This window comes from Cololabis saira, chromosome 6 (assembly GCF_033807715.1).
Source record: "Cololabis saira isolate AMF1-May2022 chromosome 6, fColSai1.1, whole genome shotgun sequence".
Lineage (NCBI taxonomy): Eukaryota > Metazoa > Chordata > Actinopteri > Beloniformes > Belonidae > Cololabis > Cololabis saira.
Genome location: NC_084592.1, coordinates 24,400,001 through 24,426,885, shown reverse-complemented (window position 1 = coordinate 24,426,885; position 26,885 = coordinate 24,400,001). Strand labels below are relative to the sequence as shown.

At 40.8% G+C, this 26,885-nt stretch overlaps 2 protein-coding genes across 2 annotated transcripts in view; one reads left to right on the top strand and one right to left on the bottom strand.

Moving 5' to 3' along the window:
• LOC133446051 (E3 ubiquitin-protein ligase SH3RF3-like) overlaps positions 1–12,301 on the top strand; it is a 129,518-nt gene extending 117,217 nt beyond the window's left edge. The window contains exons 9-10 of the mRNA XM_061723777.1: positions 2,938–3,311; positions 9,084–12,301. Of these exons, the coding sequence (XP_061579761.1) occupies positions 2,938–3,311; positions 9,084–9,252 (543 nt within the window). The 3' untranslated portion in view covers positions 9,253–12,301. The remainder of the gene's footprint in view (positions 1–2,937; positions 3,312–9,083) is intronic.
• Positions 12,302–14,567: 2,266 nt separating this feature from the next.
• Positions 14,568–26,885, bottom strand: part of septin10 (septin 10) — a 12,978-nt gene continuing 660 nt past the window's right edge. Inside the window, exons 2-10 of the mRNA XM_061723776.1 lie at positions 24,193–24,307; positions 23,892–24,087; positions 22,845–23,031; positions 18,396–18,557; positions 17,108–17,204; positions 16,819–16,987; positions 16,603–16,735; positions 16,306–16,484; positions 14,568–16,132 (exon numbers count right to left, since the gene is read on the bottom strand). Coding sequence (XP_061579760.1) covers positions 16,117–16,132; positions 16,306–16,484; positions 16,603–16,735; positions 16,819–16,987; positions 17,108–17,204; positions 18,396–18,557; positions 22,845–23,031; positions 23,892–24,087; positions 24,193–24,307 — 1,254 coding nt within the window. The 3' untranslated portion in view covers positions 14,568–16,116. The remainder of the gene's footprint in view (positions 16,133–16,305; positions 16,485–16,602; positions 16,736–16,818; positions 16,988–17,107; positions 17,205–18,395; positions 18,558–22,844; positions 23,032–23,891; positions 24,088–24,192; positions 24,308–26,885) is intronic.

Below are 26,885 nucleotides of genomic sequence, written 5' to 3'. Positions count from 1 at the left end.
AGGAAGGAAGGAAGGAAGGAAGGAAGGAAGGAAGGAAGGAAGGAAGGAAGGAAGGAAGGAAGGAAATGAGAAAGAAAGAAAGAAAGAAAGAAAGGATGATGAGATAGATTTATAGTTACAAAGGTGGAGTTGAATTGTTATTTTTTTATCGTCATTTTTATCGTTATCAGGATAAATGCCAGAAATTATCGTGATACATTTTTTAGTCCATACCGCCCATCTCTCCTCAACACCTCCCAGAGGACATGTCCAACCAGAAGGAGACACAGAGGAGAGATCTGGGTCTGTCTGTTCATGCTGCTGCACCTGCAGCCTATCCCTGATAAGCTGAGGTATATTATATATATATTTAATATATATGTGTGTAACATGCATGTGGATTGTAATAATCTCAAATTACGTCAAATCCAACTGGTTCAGGAGCAGGTGAATGCCACGCTGAAGTTAATCCAGCAGGAATAAAGCAAAAGAACAGACATTTATTGGATTTGTCCCATGAACAATATGAAAAAAAAGAAACTTCAGAAAAAGCCTGCTGGGGCTGTCGTAGTGCCAGCATGAATGCTCTGCATCTTATATTGATCCAAGTGGTCACGGAGAACCACAGAGGCGGTCCCGGGTCAGCTGATGTTCAGTCAGCTCCAACTAGGTCCACAGGTCACACCATTTTGGACAGCATTGTACCACCACATTTCCCCAATATGTGGTCATTTTTAAAAGAAAGTGTGTGTGAGAGAGCATAAATATGATTGTGTAAGAATAGAATTGCTGCCTGTGTATGGGTGAATGAGAAGAAGGTTGTAAAGTGATTTGTACAACCTAGACAAGGACCAGTGAAGCCCAGAGCCCATTTAGCCTAAAATCAAGCTGCCAGAGTCTGACTTAAAGGTCAGGGTTAAGGTACAGCCTCTCTTATAATCGCTCTGAAAGAAACCTGATTTAAAAAGCATCTGTCTGCTTTTACAAGTCCCATTTGGGGGGAAAAAAAAGGGTTTTCTGTGATTAGTACAACTTGTTCAGCTGAACATGTAGTTGGTAAAGTTACATCTCTGTTTCAAAATACACAGATTGAGGAGGCGTTCATCCTAATAAAACTGAGGTTCAATAATTCTTTGTATCTCCACCACTTTCGTCTCTGAATCATGAGTAAACAGGAAAGACTCAGACGACATTTTTACTGACAAAATGTGCCACGCTATTAGAGTTGAGAAGTTTTTTTTCTTGCTCAATCTTTTACAAAGGGAAGACGTACATCTGATGTGTCAAAATGATTTATCAGGAAATCCCACACGTGGTAATACGAGCAGGTTAACCCAAAAAGATTACTTTTTTTTTCTACTTGAGTCATTTTGGTTTAATCGCGATTGTTTGACATTTGAAAAACACATTTGTCTGATTCCGTGCTGAGAGTTATATGATTGATATGATGGTCTGGAAGCTGAAACAGCCGCCGTGACCTGAATCTGTCTGCAGTTCAGAGGATCCTCTGCCAGCACCTGTTTGGTGTATTTTATACATAAAAATACGTTACAACAGGACTCCATTGTTCCATACAATCCTTTGTTAAATGGAAATATAAAAGAAAACACAATGCAATGATCTTCAAATCTCATTTACCAGTCCTTATAAAAGGAGTCTGATGTCATCCTTTTGTAATGGATGGATTGTGCAGTTTGTCTTGCTGAAAGATGCAAGCCCTCATTTGAAAATACATCTGAACGTATGATGTGAACATATGTTGCTCTCAAACCTGCATATTTTATACTTTTCAGCAGTGATGTTTGTTTTCCAGATGTTCAAGCCGCCCATTTCTTTAGAAAGTAATGCACCTTCATACTGGCGGAGAGGCAGGCTTTGAATCTAAGCTCATGACGAGCTGAATGTTTCCTCTTCGCCTTTAGTTCGAAGCATGTGTTCCATGCTTTCCAAAAAGGGTTTCAAATTCCAATCCATTTCACCACGGGACGGTTTTCGACTGTCTCAGTTGCCTCAGTCATAAATGAGCTTTTGCCCAGAGAAGCCTGTAGCTTCTCTGGACCGTGTTCATGTGCAGCTTCTGCTTGTACGGTTGAACTTTGACCTTAATTTGTGGATCGCACGGTGAACTGTGTTCCTGGAGGTTTCTGCAGGAGTTCCTGAACCAATGTAGACGTTTAATTAATCAAAAGCAGAATCTTGCCTGCTTTTAGTGCAGTGCTGCCGGAGAGCCAAAGCATCTTGGGCATTGGATATTTATTTTGGTGACCCCTGCACAGAGATTCCTTAAAATTCTAGATCTTGATGTTGAATATAATGATAATATTTCTGAGATACATTATTTAGAAATTGTTTGTAGATGCAGATTTTCTCTGACTGATACCAACTTTATTTCTGAGAGACCTTTGATACCTAATCTTGTCCCTAATTAGTTGTCTCCTCCAGGTATTTCCTTTTAGTACCACCTACCTGTTTGGCCCTTTATTACCAAACCTTTTTTGACACCTGTATCATTGTATGCGCTAATATTATAAAAATGAATATAAATTCACTTTCAGCATTTGTTTTTTGTTCTTTTATTAATCAAATATGGTATTATGTAATTTACAAATCATTGCATTCTGTTTTTATTTATATTTCACACCGTGAATTGTTCCAAAACAAAAAAGTTAGTGTGGCAGGATGAAGCACGACTCCAGAGGTTGGTAAACAAGCCTTTATTCCAGACAACGGAATAACAACTGACAACTGACAGAGAACACGCGTAACTAAGCAACCATAAAACGCCCCGTGACCACGCCCCTTCCCTACAGTCCGGATGGGTGCGAGGTCCGTAATTGTGTCCGCCACATTACGTTCTTTAAAATGTACTGCTCTAATATCACTTGTTGCCTTTTTTCCCCCTCTCTGTGCTCCATTTTCCTCTTTCCATCTCTTCTTTCTTCATCCCTCCATCCTCAGAAGGAGAGAAAAGCAGCAGGTTTGCTAAAGCTCTTGTCGGGTGCAGCAGCCAAGAAGAAACCTCGCTCGCCCACGTCCTCTCCGCCCACCCATGACCCCTCGCTGGCGGGCAAGGGCGGCGTGGCCACCGACCTCGCTCACCACCCCCACCACCATCACCACCACGCCCGCTCGGGCTCGTGTCCCATGGCGTCACAGGGACGCGCCGGCTCCTGCCCCATCGAGAGCGAGATGGCGGGGGCAATAGGCCTGGAGCCTCTGCACAGGAAGTCCGGATCCCTGGATACTAACTTCCCCATGTCGCCCCCGGCAACAAGAGCTGGCAACGCTCTGATGGTCCTCCGGCCTGAACCCAAACCGTTGTCAAGAGAGAGGTGGGGCCTCACACGTGCAGAATAACACAAGTTACTAGGGGTGGGTATTGGGAAGGACCTCACGATACGATACGCATCACGATACTTGAGCCACGATACGATACACATTGCGATATCCCGATTATGCGATATCCCGATTATTATATTCTACATAGTTCACCGAAAAATTTAAAAATGCATTACACATCTTAAAATCCAAGTTGTATGTATGTACATCAGATGATAGTGATGGATCTTAAAATCCGAGTTGCACGTTCATCAGATTATAGTGACAATTCATGGGACAAACTGAGTCAAAACAATGTTTTATTATAACTATACAAGCTAAAGTTACAACATATTTGTATATGTTTTTCATATTATTTACATCATATGAAATTAACATTAAATTTAGTATGAGGTTGCTTTAATTATGTGGCAAATGATAATAAACACAAGAAAGATGGGTACTAAAACCAAGGACAGGCACAGTGATCAGTCAGTATAGATATAAATCCATAAATAAATAAACCTCTGTCCATTATTTTTCATTTTTTAAGGACAGGCAATTGTGTTATATAAAAAATAAATTATAAAATGAAATAAAACGTGAAATAAAACCTGAGCTTAGTGCAGGGCCCTCCCAGGGTTGGTAGAGAGTGGCAATGCCCAGGACTGTCACTTAGGTAGGAGCACTGGGTGATAGAATGGGAAAAAAATCGGGGATAAAAAAAAATAAAATAAATTAAAAAAAAAATCGATATTCAAATTTTTAATATCGATATTGAATCAGCTGGAAAAGTATTGCGATATATTGCCATATCGATATTTTTGCCCACCCCTACAAGTTACTGACATGATAACGGCATTGCAACAAAAGCAACCGCATGTTTAGACCTTGGATTTAAACACACAAGCTCACATCTGCAAATAATAGGAAATATGTTCCAACAAGGTTGGGGAAGTTTGCGTTGGAAGAGTTTGGCTTAAGGGGTTTAAAGTACTCCCGAGAGAGTAGGTGATGACAAAACCATAAGCAAAGAACAAGTGAAATAAGAGTCAGAACTACCCAGAGGCGCCTTTGAGAGCAATAAGTCGACACTGTTGGACCAGAGTGAGAGTGAGACGTATGATAGTTTTCAGCTTGTACGCCGCTTCATGTCCTTGTAGTTGCTAAACCAGCTGATACATAAAAACCAAGCACCTATAACATGTGCCCTGAAAATCCCTAGTACTGCCCAAGCATAACAATTGTTAAATAGGTTGCAAAACCTTATTCATAATTTCCTTTTAATCCTTTAAACCTCGCTCAGACCAGCAGTCTAGAAAATCTTAATTCTGCTCTCATGTACTGAAGTACCCACACACACGGACTCCAACTTTATTCCCCCCCTAAGAGAGAAACTATAAAAGTCAGGAGCACAATTATGGGCACTTCAGTTTTGTCACAGGACATTGAGGAGAAATGAAGCATTTAATGGCAGCATGTATCATTACTGTCAGCATTATGCTGCTCTGCCGGGAGTTGGTTAGTTGGTTATCACGGAAATGGACACGCTGTTCATTGTGGTGTGTGTGTGTGTGTTGATGAGAGCAAAGCAGAGAAAGAAAGCAAACTTGTGTGACTCGTATCTTGGTAAATTTCAGACCCACTGATGCATCTCAAAGCCTAGCACACTCAGCGAAAATTAGCGGCTTGCGAGCCATTTTTCCATCAGCCGACCTGGAGCAGATAAATGCACCTCAGAGCAGCACAATCATTTAAGCCAGCATTCACTATTAACTGCACCTTTTTTATCCACTGAAGACAGAAGCTTGATGTTGGGTAGTATGAGTGCATGTCATGGATCAAAAGCTAAACATACTGTACAGTCGCATACCTTTTTATTGAACACATCCATTTAAAATTCACATTGCTGGAAGAAAAAGCAAGTTCGTGGACTGATTTCTTCGATGAAAGCTTATTGGTGTCAGTAGTTTGCAAAGCTGGAGTCTGGCTGATGAAATGAGTTTAATAAAACACTGAAACATTTAACCTTTCTTTATAAAAAGCACTGGCTGATGTGAACCAAGCTTCACAAAAAGGACATCTCTCAGGACGTGATCAACAGTAGTTGACCTGCAAAAGGCTGGAAACAGATGAATATAAACCGAGATAGTTTAGCACCGTGGCTACTCTTCCTACGACTGAGTGCCAGCCCAGATACCTATATACCAATATTTTTTAATGTAAAAATCTGGTATTCCATTACGTCAACTGATATTTTGTCCTCTTCAAAAAGCACGAAACAAGAATTCCTTAAGAGTTTTGTGTTATTCATAGTTCACTAAGATATAACAGTAAAGTCTGAAACTAAAGAAGAAGAAACTTCAGAGAAATAAGTTCTGTTTAGTTTGGAGTTCCAAATGTGTGCTTTAGGAATGCTTTGGTGGATAAACTATGCAATATCAAAACCTAAAGGATGTAGGATGTTTTTCCATTTGTGTCTAATCTCTTTTAAATTGGCTTGGACTCACTGAGGTAAAGACAAACCCACTGGAACTGGCAAACATATCTGTTCACTGAACAGTCGGGTTATTACCAAGGAGCACCTTGGTAATTGGCAACTCTACTTGGGAAAATGTATCGAAGACAGATGAAACAGAAGTTTAATTGTTTGGGAAGATTACTCAATACTATGTGGTGCAAAAAGCAGCTTTCCTAATTCAAACAATATTCCAAAATGTCTGCATGAATCACAGCTTGCCTCTCTGACCTGTCTGCATGGATGAAGGATGACCACTTTCAACTTAACCCATCAAAGACTGAAGTCCTGGTTATCTCTGCCCATCATTCGTTCAGCCTTGATATTGACATAAATATTGGTGCGACTACTGTCTCTTCCACAAAGGTTTGGTGAGCAGGTATCTTTCTCTGACCACATTACCTTGGTCTCCTGGTCATGCCGCTTTGCTCTCTGCAAAAATACAAGAAAATGAGGCCGTATCTGACTCGATATGCAAATAAAATCCTGGTATATGCCATGGTTATATCCTACCTCAATTACTGCAATTATTGCTCTTTGCAGATGATGTGGTTCTGTTAGCTTAACCAGGCCAGGACCTTCAACTCTCACTGGAGCGGTTTGCAGCCGAATGGGAAATAACTGGGATGAGAATCACCACCTCTAAATCAGAGACCATGGTCCTCAGTTGGAACAGGGTCCAGGTCGGAATCGGATAGTGCCCCAAGTAGACGAGTTCAAGTATCAAGGGGTATTGTTCCCAAGTGAGGGAATAATGAAGTGGGAGATTGATGGCTGGATCTGTGATGCAGTGTCTGCATTGGTCGTGTGAAATAAGTTAAAGGGGAGCTATTATGGCATCTGATCCCTATTTTAAACAGGCTTGAATATCTTAAAAACAAGCTTTTGATTGTTTTTGCTAAATAAATTAAAAATTCAGCCTCTAAACCATGTCTTTATCATCCCATTCTCTAACCTCATTATCTATGTGGGATTCTGAGTGGGCGGGGCTATGATAATGAGGCACTGTGCTGATTGGCTGACTGAATGACGCGATACACCGCTATGAAAAAATGGCGGAAGCTCCGGCTGGCGGAAGCTCCGGCTGGCGGAGTTACACCGTGTCCTAACTGCATGCGATGCGAGCGTCGGTGACAAAATCAATTCCATTGCTTTACTTTCTATTGGACTGTCCTAACTGGCCGCGAGCGACGCAGCGCTGTGCCGTTTTGAGCTGAACATTTGTCGGACGCCCGGCTGCTTCTATTCTATTCCTGTCGCTCGCGTTGAAAGCCGGTTGAAAGCGCTGTAGGAAACAGTCATGGATGAAGAACAGCTGATCCAGTTAGTTGAAATGAGAAGTTATCTCTATGATACCTCCTCATTTCACTACAAAAATCTCAATAAAGTGGCAGCTGCTGGAGGGAGATGGACAGAGAGCGTCCGATGTGACGCAGTGCGACGCGATAGTCGGACGCTCACATGCAGAAGGCTGGATTAGGACGCGGTTTTATAGCTGTGGCCGTGGTTTGCATTTTGGTTACGTAACGAAAATGCACAGAATCTGAACAGCTCGTAGAAGCCACATCACACTGGATGGCTCATCCGGGCGGCTGTACAGACACTGCGGAATTTGGTTTCTTTCCTCCTTCTCTGAGTTGGCGGGCTGAGGGGAGACCACTTTATATATGTTAAAGCAAGAAAAAACGTGTTTTTCATAATAGGTCCCCTTTAAGCCGAAAGGCAAAGCTCTCCATTTACCAGTTAGGCTGCGTTCTTACCCTCACCTATGGTCACTTATGGGTAGTGAAGAACGAGATCCCAGATACAAATGGCAGAAATGGGTTTTCTCTGCAGGGTGTCTGGGATCTCCCTCAGAGAGAGGGGGAGAAGCTCGGTCATCAGAGGCCTCAGAGTAGAGCCCAGCACCTCCACATCCAAAAGAGCCAGTGGAGGTGGCTCGGATATCTGGTGAGGATTCCTCCTGCAAGCCTCCCTGATGGGGGCAACCCGGGGACGACCCAGGACATGCTGGAGGGACTATGTCACTTGGCTGGCCTGGGAAAACCTTGGGAATCCCTCCTGATGAGTTGGACACAGTGGCTGGGGAGAGGGAAATGTGGGCTACCATGCCTGGACTACTGACCCCATGACCAGAACTCTGATAAATGGAGGAAAATGGGTGGATGGATGGATGATGGATGGATGGATGGAGGGAGGGAGTTACTGCAATGGCCTCTCAGTTTGTCTGATCGAATCACCTACAGCTACAGGTGCAGCTCAATGAACAAACACTACCCTCTGGCACTTTCCTGAAGTCTGCACTTGTTTGTGTGAACTTGATGGTAAATGCTCACACTCCCGCACTGCACTCATCATAAGAACACCGACTGGCCTCACCCTGTCCTCTCCTCAGCAGAGACTCTTCTCCCACTTGGTTCCTCGACGGTGGAACAAGTTAAGCTTGAGTTATGGTTCTGCGTCAAAACGACGCCGTACACACGGCGTCACCGTGACGCCGTCGTGAACCCTTCGGACTTCTCCGTCACTCCATTTGGTCGCGGTGCAGTACCCCCCGTGACCGCTAATTCGCGATCTTTTTCTGAATGGTTTATCCGACTTTTTCCGGTCACAGTGACTCAAAGAGATAAGGACAACTATTGTGCAAAAAAACAAAACAAAAAAAATCACACATACACGAAGAAAAGAGTGCTGAAAGTTCACGACTGCTTCAAACTGGAAACCGGAAATGCGTTGCTACCAAGCGAACCAATCACAGCCCTCTCGTCTGCGTGTGGTCTGCGTCGCCTCGACGCATAGTTACAATTTTTGGGAGGTGCACGTCAGTGACGGCTGACGGCGTCAGTGACGGCGTCAGTGACGGCGTCAGTGACGGCGTCAGTGACGGCGTGTGGTCTGCGTCGACGCGTACCCTACGGCTTAGGCACGGCGTCGTTTTGACGCAGAACCATAACTCAGCCTTCACTTGTGGGTGCAAGAGCAGAGTCGTCCCTCTCTACGTTTACGAAACTCTTGAAACGTTCCTCTTCCAAGAACATTTTCTGTCACGATATGCACTCTCTTCAACTTCCTGAGCTGCACTTGAATCTCAGCTGAGCTGCACTTATTTGAATGCTGATTTAATTGCACTTTATGATCTACTACCGGTATGTTACTGTGGCCGGATGTCAAATGTAGTGTAATGTAATTAATTTTTTCAGGTTTCAGCAGGTGATGTTTGCCGTGCCCAGGCGGCACCAGGTGTCTAACAAGACTCTCTGTTCTTCAGGTATCGGGTGGTGGTTCCCTACCCGCCTCAGAGTGAAGCAGAGATCGAGCTGCGGGAGGGAGACGTGGTGTTCGTTCATAAGAGGAGGGAGGACGGTTGGTACAAAGGCACCCTGCAGAGGACGGGACAGACCGGCCTGTTTCCCGGCAGCTTCGTCGAGAGCTTCTGAGCTCCGAGAAGTGGACAAAGCAAATCTGTTTCTGAGTCATAACAACACCCACAAACCCAAGCACACATACTCCAGCTAAACGAGCACATGCAGTAGCGACACAGAGGTTGGGCTGATACTGATTTCCAAGAGTCCCACTTTCTTTTTGTGGATTATAGATCTGTCAGTAAATATTAACATGCGTCAAAACATGCCTTACAAAAAACTGAGAGCCCTGTGAGAATAAAATTTGTCTGGATTTAAGTTAAAAAAAACTTAATGTTCCATTATTTTTCCCAGAATAACCTGTTCAGGAACACTGGAGATTTAAATTAAATCATATTTTAAACAACCACAAAGCACCAGTTACTGCCAACAGTCTTGAAAAATCCACAACAGCCTAACTACGTCATAACCACACAAACACACTACATCTGAAGCTAGTCCGGGCTTCGACCAGCGCAAACCAACGGCAGGCGGGGAGGAGTTCACCCCGAGCCGGGATGTGGACTCTGAAGGCACAGACTCAAGAGCACAGGAAGAAGAGCCCCGCCTCCCAGTTCTCCTCTTTGCCATCATCCACCAGCAAACATGAGCACAAACGGCGTCCACTCCACTTTCCGCCGAGACCTCAGAACTTGAATCCGGGTGCTTTCTTTGTTTCGAAAAGTGAAAACTCGCAGCATGGGAGGGGAAGTGCGTGAGCCTGCAGTCCAGGCCCGTCAGAAGCACGCCTCCATGTCAAATCTGTGACGACGAACACACGTTTGTTTTCAGCCCCGTACGTGTTTATGATGCATGTAGCGTTCTTCTCATTTTTTTTAATTTTTTTTTTGTTTTGTTTTTATATATATGTCGTAATAAGTGTTTGTGTTGTCCTGCTGTGATGATTTGTTGCAAGAAATGTGTAATTTAAAAGCAACGGGGCAAAAGGATGGGACTAAATTAGGACATTGGTTTTTTTTCTATTTATTTCTGACATTAGGGTCTTAAACATCTTTCACTTTTATTGAATTTGACTTTCTTAGAGCCCGGAGCCTGATTTAAACTGAATTTAACCGGCTTGTTGAATGTAAAAAGACACCGAAAGTTACACCAAAACTTTTACGAAATTTATTTGTATTTATAAAGTTGTTTTTGAACTTTGATATGAGATTAAAAGCAGAACTAATGCACTTGGGAATAGTTGTTATAGCCTGCCGATACATCTACACAAACAGTATTTTAAATGGGTATTTACTCGTTAAAAGGGATTTTCATTTGTGGAGACGGAAAACCATCAGCTCTCAGGCTGGTGGCAGTAAGCATTCAGCAGTGAAATAAACACTTAAAACAGGGCTTAAATGAAGCACAAACGACTAATAACCATCTGCTCTCAGGAGATGGTTATTATAGGCAAAGCATACATCTAATTTGACCCTAACATGATAAAAACAGTGGAAAACCCGTCTTTAGGTTCGGAATCGACTTCAGTTGTTTCTTTCTCCAAATTACCTGGAACATCTAGTGAGATCCTCCCAGACTTGCACAAAACTAGCACAAGACAGAAAAAGCAGAATGATCTATAACACTCTTCTGGCAAATTCGTTTTATTCAATGTATTTAGTGTAGTTCCTTTTTTGAGCAGGTGTAGAATTTCAGAAAACAAGCAGGAGAAATGATTTATTTGGACATCCTCTTTTGTAATGTGGTATTGTAATCATCATCGGTGCTGTCAGGAAACGAATGAAACCACAGTTATTCTGTTGTTGGGAATCTATCCTGAAGCAGCGCACAAGCTTTTTCTTTAATTCTAGGTGTTCATAACTGTGATTCAAGGGAGGGGTTTTGGTTCTGTCAGCTCAAAGTGAAGCTTTATCTTTTTTCCTTAAACAGCAACGGGAAAAGTTACTGTCAAATTTTTGGTATTTGTTATTGGAAAAGTTTAGTCCAAACATATCTCCATTGGCCTTTAAACCCGTCAGTCAAACCCGAGTGCCTACAAATGTCTCTCACACACACAAATACACGCTCTAGACAGACCTTTTGAACTTTTTCTCACTTTTTGGGTGGAGGAGGGGGGTGTATGTGATTCAGTAGGACGAGCTTGTGTTTGAGTCGACTCTGTTCTGTTTGGCCCGATGACAAAACAAATACCAGCAGATCCCAGAACAGCTCTGCTGTTTTCTTTTCCACTGGCTCGACTTTTCTGAGGGGGAGGGTTTACAACAGTCAATACGTCAGGAATAAAACCACTGCAGTGGTCACTTTAGATTAAAAAGACAAAAGGAAAAAAAAAAAATGAATAAAAAATACTTGAAGCGCCGGATTTTCAAACTGTTTTTATGTGTTTAAATACATGACGTGAGCTTGTCATTTGCCCGAGCTTCCTGGTTGTAAATGCCATTTTTGAAAAAAAAAACTTAAGGTGGCAGATTTAAAAATGTTTTCGGAACGGTGGTATTTCCTAATTGATTTGAACGCACCATAGAAGATAAAACGAGACATGCAGATGATGGAAAAGTTTCAGTTGTGTTTAATCACAAAAGCAGCTCACGGATCAGGCTGATGGGTGAACTGCTCTCTCACACCTGATGGATTTTATTATTTTTTTTACTCTTTTTGTGTGGCCAAACTCTCTTTGCTACCAGGACACTGTCAGCTCTCTTTCCCAGGAAGCCTGAGCTCTCATTTTTGCCATTTTGAAATAAATGTTAGCCATGTTTGTTCATATGGACTCTGTATGTAGCTCTTTATACAATAAGAGAGTTTATGACGATGCTTGGTGCAGCATGGATGCTCATGCCTCATCAGGACCGAGTTGAAACTGAGACAGTGAGAGAATATGAGGAAATATATATATATATATATATACATAAATATATATAAAATTCTATATTGTGCAGAATATTTATTGGCCTTTTGTGCCATCAAAGTCATGCTCTGAGCTGGCCCCGTCCAGCGCTTTCTACCATGTGATCATTACATCGTCTTGTACTGATGACCCGTGGTTGATTATGATTGTTTTTGTTTAGGTTTTTTTTTTCATGTCAAGTGCATTTTTCGCAATAAATGCCTTTTGTTTTAAAAACATTTCTAGTGAGCTTTTTTGTGCATTCCTCTGGGCTGTTTCTTTTTTTTTAACGACTGTGCAACAGAAAATGGTTGGAAACAACAGATTGATATTCTCTGGCGCAAAACAAACACATTAGCTCTATTGCCTGTTTGGATTTAATGGTTTGTTTTTTTCTCCCCCTGAAAATCACGTCCTGCTCTAATTATTATGATCATAATCACTCACAATGTGCTCATTCTGAGCTCCTGGAGTGTTTTTGAGCAGCACTCCAGGTACGGGTTGATCCAGTATTACTGTCTTTATTATTACACGCATGCTGGTGAAGGCTGATTTATGGTTCCGCGTACACCAACGCAGAGCCTACGGCGTACTCTACGGCGTAGGCTCTGCGTCAATTAAACGCGGAACCATAATTCAGGTTTAAGAGTTGTCGATTTCTATCCCTCCCTCCATCCTCCCTTTTTCTCCCCTACACCGCCGTGGACAACCTCATCTCTTCATGAGTCTAGGCTGTCTACAATGTTCCCACACCATTTGCATTTAGACTACCAAGAGTGTGTGTGCACACACACACACACACACACACACACACTTTATGTGTACAAAGGCTGCCTTAGATTTACACTCATGCAGAAAAGAGCTGATGCTCAAACTCCTCCATTTGGGTGGGTAGCCTTTTTTTTTTTTACTACATGTAAAAGATCTGCAGTGTTGAGCATCCTCAGCTCTAAACAATCCCTTCCAGTATGTTTTGCTTCAGGGAAACGCTTCTCCTCGAAATGCCGCAGGCTCCTGCAGGGAATCGATCACCGTCCCTCTGCTTGAGATCACACAAATCAGAGCTGAATGATGAACTGCAGCTGCCCTTCAAGGAGAAGGGGAGACATGAAGATACAGACCTGCAGAGGAACATTACCCTTTCTCCAGTAAAAGAAAAGGTTTTCACGTGTAAAGGTTGTTTTTTTTTCTTAGTTTTATTTTTCATTTATTGGAGGAAAAAATTCAAAACAGGGATTATTGATCTGCACTTGTGGTCATTACTGCTTAACAGTTGTGCTGATATATGAATGAATGAATTAATGAATTTATTTCGAACATGTATATAAAAAATAAAAATAAAGTGACATCTTCATATGCACATAGGTTCGAAAAAGGAGTAGGAAGAAGTATACACTTTTTCCTAGTTCCTACCCCTTTATAACTCTGAATTTACATTATTATTATATCTACACAATATCCATAAAAATAGTCTATATAAATACTACGTAAACATGCCTATTACTACATAATTTATCCATATAAGTATATAGAAAATATAAAATATATCAATATATAGAAAATACAATATTATATAAATCTATATAAATATACATTATATAAACTACATAAATATCCCTATAAATATATATATGCTACATACCTAATAAATATATAACATATTACATAATTCTAACTATCCCTCTCAACATATAGTATATACTACATAAATATCCACACCGGTATCTTAAGCAAGTATAATATACCATTTTTCTCTATTTTATGTTTCTCACACTCCTTGTTAACCCATTTCCTCCTCCATATACCTGTTTATAAATCATTTTTTGTATCTCTTTTTAAACAGATTTAAGTTAGTACTTTGTTTCATTTCCTGCTCCAAACTGTTCCAGAGTCAGTCCACAGTTCAATATGCACATGCTTTTCATTGTTGTTCGTACTTTGTTTTCTAAAATGTAGTTCTCCCCTTAGATTATAGCCCCTTTCTCTCTCTGTGAACATTCCTCTGATATTTTTTGGTAGTAGATTATTCCTTGCTTTGAACATTTGCACCGTTTTGTATTTAACCAGATCCATGAAGACACATACAGACCTGCAGAGCAACATTACACTTTATCCAATAAAAGAAAAGGTTTTCATGTGTAAAGGTTTTTTTTTTTTTTTACCTTAGTTTTATTTTTCATTTATTGGAGGAGGAAAAAATTCAAAACAGAGATTATTGGATTTTCACTTGTGGTCATTACTGCTTAACAGTTGTGCTGATAGATTAGATTAGATTAGAGAAATCACACCAAAGCATGCACCAGTGTGGCAGGTGGACAACTGATCCAAGCTGCTCAGCATCATTTCCTGCACAACATGACGGTCATGAACAGATAGTTAGGAAAAAACATTGTTTTTAACCACAAAAAGTCAAATACTCAGTATGCATGTGAATGCAATCAGTTCTCTGGACGATTTAAACTCTATTTAAGATTTAAGAATAAGCAGACAAACGAGATCGACTGTGACAAAACTTCATTTATTTATTTAAAAAGAAGGAAAAAGAGCTCCCAAATAATACTGTATATTCCTTAAAACCAACTGTGGTATACATGTGTCTTTTCCCCTGCAGGTGTCAGTATATGTGTAGTGTATTTCTAAAGTTCAGACATAAGGCACTAAAAACATCCTGAACCGCTAGTGTGAGTAAAGTGTCAGTTAAAGTGAGTCGTTTGGCAAATCTAGAAGTCTTACAAACCAGCACCACAGTGTCCTGATTTACACCTTTCCGCATTTTACCACACACAAAAAAAAAAAAAAAAAACTGATCGGCACAGAGATAAAATGCCCTCTATTCCTTTGCATGATCAATAATCGATTACTTTTTAGAGCATATCATGCAATACCAGTTTTTTTGTTCTGCTGGGAAAATTTGCATCCTGGCATTCACTTGGACCGTTCTTAAGCCACGCTTCCTACAGATGATGTTAACGTTACTGCCGATTCCCTTTGGGATGAACACATTAGTGCAAGTGTTGCAGCTGCAGCCTTTTATGTAATGCCCTCCGTCTACAACTCTGAACAACATGATGATGGTGGTGGTGATGAATATACACAAAAAAAACTTTACATAATGGTAACAGATACAGTTCAAACCCTTTACAAAACAGAAAAGAGCCCCCCCAAATCATTTAATCAGTCTGAGGGCGTCATCTCAACTCTGCATTCCTCTTCTGTAGGGCGTGCCTCTTTTCAAAGTGTTTATACAGCTTTGCGTGAACTGAGGTCCTGCAGATCCATCACATTTCAGTCTGTGGTGTCACAAAACCATGCAAGACTCTGAATCACATTTTCAGACATGTGGCCCAAAACATGTGAACTGGTTGCTTTATCTTAAAGTTTGAGTTGGTAGTCAGTTCAAATATGCACTCAAGGACAGGGAAGAAAAACATTCTGTCAATTCAAACTTAAACTGTGATGAAAAACTCAGATTAAGTGTTTTTAGTTGTGTATATAGACACAAACACACACAAAAAAATAGTAACTCCTAGAAAAACTGGCCATTTACAGATTCAGAACTGGGGACACACACGTGAAACTACCACTTGAAAATGGAGTTATGGAATTATATATTTATATATATTTTTAAGTAATGTTATGGGAAACCTCTGAAGGATTATGTAAAAGCAGACGAAGTCTCTCCAACCGTAACATTTGTACCTGTGCAAGTCTTTAGCTGTGTAAACAGCTTTCAGTGAGGAGGCTGTATGAGGTTTCCCCTCAATGTGGCTAAAAGTTAAAAAGAAAGGTGTAGAAAAGATTTGAGATTTTGTATAAAAAAAAAATTAAAAAAAGGATAAATATATATCAATACACAAAAAAAAAGCAATAAAACCTACAAAAGAGAGTAAAAATAACTTGAAAGAAAGTGTACAAATGATCTTCAGAAACAGTCTTTAAACTTTGGCATTTGGACTTCTCTGGTTAGTGTTTGGGACTGGCTGGAGCTGCTGTGGAGACGATGTCACTGGTTCCGCTGGTCATGATGGAGCGAACTGCAGATCCACACGTCTTCACATGAAGCCAGAACTGGAAGAGGACAAGAGAAATGCAAATGAGCACATTGCTGAGCTTTACCAGAACGTAGTAATAGTAATAGTAACACTTCCTCAACTGAGTGACTCAAACTTCTTCTCATCATCGCTGCGAGTATTTGAGCAGCTTATGTCGGTATAACATGAGAGTTCAGAGAGTCCTCTTACTTTTTGCGGTCCTTGTCTTTCTTGCCATTGGCTGTGAGGCTCTGCGCCTGAAGGAGCTGAGCGGCGGCTCGTCTCTTGCTGAAGGAGCTCTGGTCCTCTTCCAGAAGCCGCCTCTTGTCCTCCAGAGCCGTTTTCTCCTCCGCATGGAGGCGCTTGAGCTGCTCGAAACGGCCCTGCAGCTAAAAGAAAAAAAACACAACAGACGACACTTATTAGCACCCGACAAATTGAAGTAAATACTATCCGTATTAAGCCAACAAGGTAAACGGCCCGTGTGCTACTTGATCGTCTGCGTACCTCCCTCTCAGCCTCCTTCAGCTCCGACTCCTTCTCCTTCACTCTCTGGACGAAGATTTGCCTCATCTCGTCCTCTCTCTTCTGCAGTTCCACCAGGAACTCCTGACGCTTGGCCTCGTACGTCTGCTGCAGACTGTATGCAGGAACACGGGGGTCAGCTGTGGGTCGGGTCATGCAGGTGAGTGCAGTGCAGGTGCGGGGGAGTGTGCAGCTCACCTGACAGGTTTGCACTCTGGATCCGTATCCTTAAAACCCATTTCCTCCAGTTTGCATCGCCTGTAAAGCTCATAGTGCCTCGTATGGGTTTGCTCTCTCAAGTCCTCCATGTTGACACAGATGAGCATCTCCCTCAGTTTAACAAAGTCACAATGATGCTCGTTCTCCACTGATAGGACAGGAAGAATAAAATAAAAAGTTATGCATTAAGCTCACTTAAATCACAAAATAAAACACTTTTTCCCCCAGCATCAGCTCTGGTTGTACAACACAAACACTCCCATCCTACCTTGGACAACTCCCCACGGATACTGGCGTGCTTTCACCATCTTATTGCCGACGGAGACTTCCTCTGTGCTGCCGACTACAGCAAATGGCAAATGGCCCTAGAAGACAAGATCATCATGTTTTTTTCTTTACGTATTAACCATGAAAGGCAAATATATTCAACTATCCCCTGTCTTGGGTTTTTTTGTGCACACTAGACCCCAACATCTGTGTTTATAAAATGGGTTCACAAAAGTTGTTGTTTTTGCTGGAGTTGAACTTGCCGGGGTGCTGTGGGTGGCAGGTGTAGCAGTTACAAAAATGTCATGTTTTAAACTCCTAGTGTGGATGAAACCTACGTTTTTCGGACGGGCTGGGATGATATTCATGTTTTTAAAAAAATATATTTTTATCCCTGATTTTTTTTATTCCCGTTTTATCAGCCAGTGCTCCTACCTAAGTCAGTCTTGTGCGTTGCTCCCTCTGCCCCCACTTTAGGAGTGAGCAGGATCCTTTCCAGGGTTTATACAGCAATCCTTATGTTAAATTTAATACCAATTTAATACCTTATTCACTACCTTCAGATTTTTTTTTAAAAACTATCACAACATTAAGTGTTAATCACGGACCTTTTAACATTAATACAGATTTTGAACTATAGAACACTATACAGAACAGATTTATAGACTCATTGATGTTGACCAGATGTTTCACATTTATTTCACTTTGTGAATGACAATAAAATACACTGCTTAAAATGTAAAAGGTAAAAAATAATACCAATTTAAAAAAAAAATAATACCTCTGACAGTGAATTTAACACTTTTAATGGCCTTAAATTTGGCAATTTTCATTTATCACTTTTTAAAACCCAGCGGAAACCCTGCCTTTCTTTTCACCCAACATCACGTTATTCCAGCCAGATCCCCCCCCACCCCATCTGGCGCCCCGGCTGGCCAGAGGGGGCAGTGTGTAGCCCAGGACTGCTGCATGTTTTTGTGAGGGTAGCTCACATTATCTACCCAAGGGAACATGGGGAGAACATCCCAACCCCACCCAGGGTGTGGGTGCTGAAGTAAAACATGCACTCAGCACCCACGGCGAGAAGTGATCCCAGGACCGTCGAGCTGTGAGGCGGCTGCACTACCAGCTGCACCAACGATGATGCCAAAAAGTAAATTAAGCTCTGATTTAAACGGAACAGGGACATCTGCAAGATTATAATGACTGACTTGTACTGTAACCTCTGTACCACAGTGTGTGTGTGTGTGTGTGTGTGTGTGTGTGTGTGTGTGTGTGTCCCTCCTTACGTTCATACTGGAGTTGACTTTGGCCACCGTCTCATCGTCCAGGGGGAACTGGTAAATCTGGACACCGTTGCTGACCAGTTCACTCATGATTTTGATCTTGAATTTGTGCAGCTCACTCTTACTGATGGTATCAGCTTTGGCGATCACAGGGATGATATTCACCTACAGCAAGACGACACGTTCATCATAAACAGACTGTTCTCATTCATTATTACCAATTATTGGGTCTACAGAAGAAACAACTAATTTACACTTAGAATAGAATACAGACGTGTCAAGTGTCCTGACAATCATCTGCAAAAAACAACCTACATCTTAAATCAGGGATCCCCGATCTTTTAATCCCAGCTAGCGTTGGAAACACGTCATTTATGAAGGACATTTTTCTGAATTAGCATGCATACACATTTATAAAACCAAACCCTCATACTGTACTGAAAACTTCTCACAGATACGTGAAATACTCTTAATCACACAAGTGAAAAAGTGTGCACTCACATACATGTACGTAACTGAAACGCTTTCAAACAATACTGAAATTTGCTCATGAACAAGACAGAAAATGTTCCTCCTAGATGTACACAAACCATTCATACACGACTAAAAGACTCTCACGAGAGGAAAGTTTTCCATATAGTACGTCAGTTTAGTTTCATAGATGCCAATTCAGAATAATATCCTCAACCTCCCCTTTTTACTTCTTTTTACACAATCATTTTTTTTCCGCAGACCACTTGCTGACTGCATCAACAATCTAACCATCAGATGTATAAAATAATCTTTCCATCAACTGTTCACTCATCTCAGCATCCTTTCATCCCGTCTACTCCAGACATACGACAGTGAAGGAACTGTCAATAAATCGCATTTTTACTACAAGGCCAAAATAATTATCTCTCGTATGATTTTGATATCTAAACAAAGAACATAAAGGAGTAGCAATCAGTCCTAATCATCTTTAAATCTTGGGACACACACAACACATAAATAATGTTGCTATTCCTAGTTTGAGGCAGAAGATCTCTCACCGGTCACCTCTTCCTGTTTAATGTTATGTGACAGTGCTAGCCATCAACTATAATAGCTAACCAGAAAGTACCATTGCACTTTGTTTGTACACTTAATGCCAGGCTGCAACCAGCATTAACGTCTAACCAATCGCAAAGACACCGCAAACCCATATAGACACATTTAATTAAAGAAATTTAGCAAAAAATATATATTTGAATGCATATTATATCCGCTTCCAAACATGTTTTTAGATTAGCGCTTCATGAAGCATCTCTCAGATGTTATTTCTGGCCCAGTAGTTCAGTCTGGTGCCAAAGCCTTCCCACATTCCTGTCAGTCATTTTGTCCAACCCGAGAGAAGCCTCACTTGTTGTCACTAGGAAAGCTTGTGAAGCCATACAAACAAACAGAATGCATACTGATCCCGGCAGAGAAAGAGAAATACGAGGAGATCTGTTCGGCTGTTTGACTGAGTGACGGTCACTGCTGCAGACTCGTCAATTGGCTCTTTCTGCGTTCATCCGTACAGTGATACAAAAGGCCAAGTCCAGTGTGTGCGAGAGGCGATTACAGCATTCCACATTTTCTTTTCTCTTTTCACATGCAAATCCAAAGTTACTGCAATTCCAGGGCAGTAAAAAAAAAAAAAAAAAAAAAAAAAAAACAGAACCAACCACAGAGAGGGAGAGAGAAAAAAAGCAAAACAAAGTCACTGCACACGGAGCATGGGAAAGTTTCTCAACACTTCTAAGGGTGATGAAAGAGGCAGATAGAAAAACTCTCCCAAAAGCCACACACTAAAAGTGACACAGCGGAGTATCTTACACAGAACTCTTACATATGTACATTCTCTAGTAAAATACTCAGCAAATATTGTATTCCTAGTAAAAACAAAAAAAAACCTATTACACTGTCCACTTCCAAGTTCAGTAACCATCTTCAAATTGTCTATACATTAATAAATCCCTTTCCCTGTGTTTATTGAGACCAGTTTAACAGCTGATTTATCATTAAGGCGCGCCCCCCAGCTACTGTTACTATCTTCTGGACAAACTATCACAGTTTACAATGGCGACTGCCTCTTTGGAAACCATGTCCCGAGATGTTTTAGTCTCATTTTCGATTCTTTCATCGAGGAGCATTCAAGCAGGACTTAAAAATGCTGTGGAGGGAAATACACAAAATCTTAAAACACAGTTGGTAATGAAGTCCATTTGGAGGCGACAGTTCCCAGATAACAGTTTACACCTGAGAGGCCTCATCTGGGTATCGTCATGATTGCAGGTGACAACATCCAGGATCAACACTGCTCATGCTCTGCAGGATAATATTACATTAATTCACTTTTTATTTAGTTTAATGTGAAAGGGCTTGACTTCAGCTCTACGCCACAAGCAAATGTGAAGTTATAGCTCTACGTAACTTCAGATCTGCTATCAAAATACGACAGCCTCCTCCAGGGCAGGTGGCGACATGTCACCTTTCAGCTTGTCAGTTGGTCTTTTCCAGTTAACCTGTTTTGCCACTCACGTAAACAACAGATAATCTTTGTTTTAGCTGATGACAGCATATGGCAACAATGGCAACCTAAACAAACCTTCAACTCTATTTTTCACTGGTCATGTAAGCTTTTTTTTTTTTTATTTGCATACAACGATGTGCACTAAGAGTGTGCAGACCAGTTTCTGTCAAGTTAAACATTTACATGCAAGAACTATCACAACTTATAACTGCATCACCTAGGTCAGGGGTGGCCAACCCATGGCTCGCGAGCCGCATGCGGCTCTTTGGCCGGTGTCATGCTCTTGCGACTTTATTTGATAGGTGCAGTGAAAGACAGACAGACAGACAGGAAGTGGGTGCAAAATATGCCGCGACTAGAATCGAACCCGCGTTCGCTGTACGTAAGTCACCTTCTCATCCCGTTGAGCTATACGGGCGCGCTCGTGGTTGTGACGGAAATAACTTGGAGGGACAAAATGCACAAACAGGACGTTTTTAACAGAGTGGGAGAGTTTAATATATATATATATATATATATATATATATATATATATATATATATTAAATATTAATATTTAAGCAATACCTCCCGCCAGGCCGTTGTATACGCTCACACAGCTGAGGGGCGTCTCCAACCCGACGCAAAGTGATGTATTGCTTTTATAAAACGGTTACCAATAATGTAAATATGAAAGAGGAACTCACAATATATTTTATGTAATTTTTAATTAATCAGAAATATATATTATCCGGTAAAAAAAGCCCCACTGTGGCAAAAAATAGTCCCATCTCTCCAGATGTAGCTCTGCATGTCGTCTTTTGCTCGTCAGGCACTCGTCAATCCATTCATCCATCGTTAGCTCCTCCCTGGAGATCAAAGTTTACCGTCAACATGCCTAATTAATTGTTAACAAAAATAAAAAAATAACACCAGCTACTTTTTGCTACCTGCTGTAACCGTCAAAAAATATGTAACAGTTGTTTGTTGTCATGGATACGTTGTTGCTTCCCTGACACGGAATGATATGCTGTGATAAGGCTTTAGAATAGAAGCCGTGGTATATAAATAAGACTGTCCTTTATTTCTCCCTCAATGGGGAAATTCACTTTGTGCAGCAGCAGTACACTCAAGACACACATGCAGGGAAAGGGTAAAAAAAAAAAGTAAAAAATATATAATTACGAAATATAAACAGTATAGGCTACTTTATACATTGAAAAGAAAAATAATATGCTCATTATACCACAGTTAACCAATCAGATTGCATGATTTCACCTTTCCGTTTTATAATTGTATTTTTATGTCTCAGAGAGAGCAGGGAATGAGGGATGGGGCAGTTGTTGAGTACGATGTGGCTCTTTGCAGTAACATAGAAACCAATTGTGGCTCTGAGCCTCTGACTGGTTGGCCACCCCTGAGCTAGGTGAAGCTCTGTTTTGTTGGTTTTTTTCCAGCTGGACCAAGGTGTTTTAATTTATTTTAAAACTATGATTTCAGTCAGACTGATGTATTTTTTCTAACATTGTGCAAACATTGTGTGCGTTTCTACCCTCACGTATAAGGAAAAGCCTCTTGAAAAACAGAACTAAGTCCTGCATTGATGATAGCACATCATCAATGAAGAGAGAGGTGTTTTGTTCCCTTTAAATAAACCAGTTGTTTGCTCAGAAAGTCGAGTTTGTTTGGGGAATTTGCATTCAAACTCTGATGAAAGTCAAATAGGTGAACTCTGGTCCACTTTAAAACATAGATCTCAGTCCGCTTCAAGTGAAACAAGTGCAAAAAAGCAGAAAACAACCGTAAAACAGACTAGGTAGCTGCCCTGCATTAAACATTGTAGACCCAATCAAACCGAGTCTGCCGGAATATTAGGCAAATGTCCTGAATTAGAATAATACAACTCAATATGCCCAATGTAGTGTTCAATTTCCTACCTTACTGTCGAGTTTCTTCATGGTGACTAAGTCTAAGGATTTTAGGGAATGACCAGAAGGAGAGATGAAGTAGAGGCAGGCATGGACCCGTGAGTCATGGTAGTTGTGCAGAGATCGCTTGATTTTTAGCTCCTCCTGTAGATAACTCTCAAACTGCTTGTCAATGTAGTCCACCACCGGCTGATAGCTACAAGAAACACACGCATCTGGTCAGTGACTTGAGGCCCAAACCCACAGGTAAGATCATAATGATTTAGTGATGCACCGAATGTTCGGTAACGGAAATTATTCGTCCGAAAATAGCAAAAAAAACACTTTCGGTGTTCGGTGGAATAAGTGGGGAAAAAAACTGAACAATTAATAACGGCGTGTGGTGACGCAATCAAACAGCGAACAGCATGGAGTGAGGGGCGTGCGGTGTTAAACGCAGCATGTCAGCATGTCAGATCATTACTTGGATGTGGGGAAAAAGCAGAGGAAACGAGAAATGATCCAGGCTGAGTTGGATTTGGAAAAGCCGCTTGGTGATGGAGACTGTACGGGACACACAGCAGAGAAAAGGGCCCGAACTACCGACGCGGTGGAGAACCCTCACTGTCTGATATGACGAGATCCTCCAAGAAAATAACCCAGATTTTTACAATTATTATACAAGGCTTCAAATTGCGGAGATCAGCCCCATCGCGACCCGATTAACTGGAATTGAACGAGAGAAAATGAAAAAGGATTATAAGAAAAAATACAACAAGTACAGTAAGACAAATTGTGACTGGCGAGTATTTCACTGCACATTTATTTGATTTATGCAATGGTGAAAAATTTGGCAAAATAAATGAAAAACTGCAAAGAACCATTGTTCGGTATTATTCGGTATTCGGCCAAGTGTTTATTATTATTTTCGGTTTCGGCCACAAATTTTCATTTCGTTGCATCACTACAATGATTCTCTCTTTTTAATATTCATCACAACATTTCCACATCTCCTCTTTGGGGGAACAAGTGTCTGTCAGTGAATAAACCACTCGCTCACACATTTCTTATTCTCACCTCTCTTGTTTGTTCATTTGGTCTCCGAAGCCCACCGTGTTGACCACGGTGAGCCGCAGCCTGACGTTGCTCTCCTGCAGGTCGTAGGTTTGAGCCCGCAGCTTCACCTGAGGTTCAAAGTGGGACGACTCAAAGTTCTCAAAGTTTGTGTTGAATAGAGTGTCCATCAGTGTAGACTTGCCAATACCGGTCTCACCTTAAGCAAAAAGAATTACAGAGCAAATTTTGGCAAAATTAGGTTCACATATATCCACATAATGTACCAAATTTATGATCCATTTCATTTGTGTATAAAACATACCGATGCACAGGATATTGAAGCAGAAGCCTTGGCAGATGGACTTGTTGACCAGCTGGTCTGGAAGGCTGTCAAAGCCCACGTGGCCTGCCAGGTTCAGGGGTCGCACTCCTTTATCCTAGTGACACAGACAGAGGGTTCATTTGTATGATACTGATGATCTTTCTCAAAACCTAACTTTTCAATTAAATAGAAAGGCTATCACATACTTTTTTTCGATTGTAAATTAATGGTTAGAGGAAATCTGATCCTTGTTAGGATCAGATTCTCTCTTTTTTTTATATCTCCTGTATATATCTTGATTAGGGATGTGGACTAAAGAATTTATCACGATAATTTCTGGCATTTATCCCGATAACGATGAAAATGACGATAAAAAAAATACCAATTCAACTCCATCTTTTTAACTATAAATCTATCACCACATTCAGTCTCTGGAGCCCCCAAAACACTGCTCTAAAAGAATAGTAAATGCTACTAAACTACACCAATTATTACACCACTCCTCAGCAGCAGCTGTTATAATAATATGTTATATATAATAATATATAGTGTAAAATATATAATAAATTACTTGTATTGCCATCCTTTGCACTCACTGTTTTTTTGCAGACTCTGCATATAATAGATGTTTGCTCCTCGTCACTCTTTTTAAATCCAAACCAGTTCCAGATAACAGAGCTGGAGCCTCGTTTAACAACGAGCTCCTCGCTCTCAGATCCGCCATGTTTGTTAAGACTGATTTATGGTTCTGCGTTAAATCGACGCAGAGCCTACGGCGTAGGTTACGCAGCGACACGCACCGTACGTTGTGCATCGCCGCGTAACCTACGCTATAGGCTCTGCTCTGAACCATAAATCAGCTTTACACAAAAACGTCATCAACGGGAATTTATCATTTTTACCGCGGGATGACAAATTCTTACCGTGGGGAATTTTTTTGACGGTATATCGTGAACGGTAAAATATTGCCCATTCCTAATCTTGATATTTAAAAAGTTAGAAGTCAAAGATGATGACTGTGTGTATCTGGATGTACACAATTCAATTGTCACTTTGTCATGGTTGAGATAAGAAAAATTAAAAAACCAACAACAACCGATTAGTTCAAATCTGTCTCTGACAGCACTGACAGCATCTTCCTGACCTCATCCATTCAGACTATTCAAACATCCTGATTGTCAGTGATTACCTCAGCAAAGTGCGACAGTGCCCTATTATAACACAAGTCGCTGACAGTCTATTGACTTCTTATGAATACACATTATGGGGTGTGAGAAACTAACACAAAGAGTGCAGTCCTGGAAAGCTGCTGTTGTTGAAGTGTGTCAATAACATATGTTGTCCAAAAAATAACAAAACAGAGGTGTTTACAATCTGCAGATTCCAAAACGGGCCTTATGTGCAGCTTTGTACACACAGTGTAAATCTTTTACATGATGCTGTAACTGTATCATCACGACACGCAAACTCAGAAGAAAAAAAAGACTAATTCATTTTCCATGTATATTTCTTTTATGAAACTCTAGGAGCTGAATAAGAGCGCTCTGCTCAAATCCATGTAACCCCAGCCATGACCGTATGTCTAACAGACGGATTGGCACCAGTTTTCTTTTGGATATTGACGTCTGTGATGGTAATTAACTTTTCTTCAGTTATTCTGGGTTTCTTCAAGAGCGCTGAAGAAGTGCCAACTCTGTCTGTAGAAAGCAACAAACTAATTTGTGGGTGCCACACGATAACTTGTGGCCAAACTGTGTTTTCTAGTTTTAATATGAGTCTGAGTTATTACATTCTTTTAAAATCTGGACCTGGTCTATGATGGTGTTCCAGCCAATACAGGGATTACAGCCTTTAGATTAGATTAGAATTAGTCCATGGGCCAGAGCCCAAAATCTCACTTGTCAGTACCACTCAAGCTGACAAAACTTACTTATGATTTTTGAAAAGGTCCATGTCTATAGATGATATTTTGGTATGATAACCCTTCCTGAGTCATTCAAGCTAAGATGTGATACTTTTCCTGAATCCTTAAGGTCCTGTGAGTATTTCCAGTTTTTGTATTGTGTGTCTCTGTTGTTCCTAGATGACACAGGGCTAAAAGATAGTATATCATTTAGGCTAAAATTGTGTAAATATGTGTTGTTTATAGTTTAAAGAGCTGCAGTGACCTCTATGTTGGTCAGAAAGATTCACATCTTAGCTTGAATGAATGCTTAAAATGATACCAAAGACCATATTGTGAAACATTGACAGATATCCTGTACATGAGTCTAAACCAGAATATGCACCAGCATCTAAAATGTAATTTTCTGAAGGGGGTGGGTAACTTCATGAGCTGATAACTATGATACAGCTGCCAATCAGGAAGGGTTATCATACCAAATCTAAAGACATGGATCTTTTCAAAAATTATAAGCAAGTTTTGTCACCTTGAGTGGTAGTGATATCTGGCTGGCCCATGGACTAAATACTTTATTGTCTGTCCCAATGGTGACAGAAATTCCTCCTTGACAGGGCTCCCAACACATTCACACATTCCCATCAAGACACATTACAATAGAAAACGAATAAATACATTAAAAAAAAAAGAGAAAAAACAGTAAATAAGTACTTTTTGACGTTTTCTCTGTTTTCATATGCAGATTAAAAATACCACTAACTCAGACTCATGTTTAAACACAGATTATGTAATC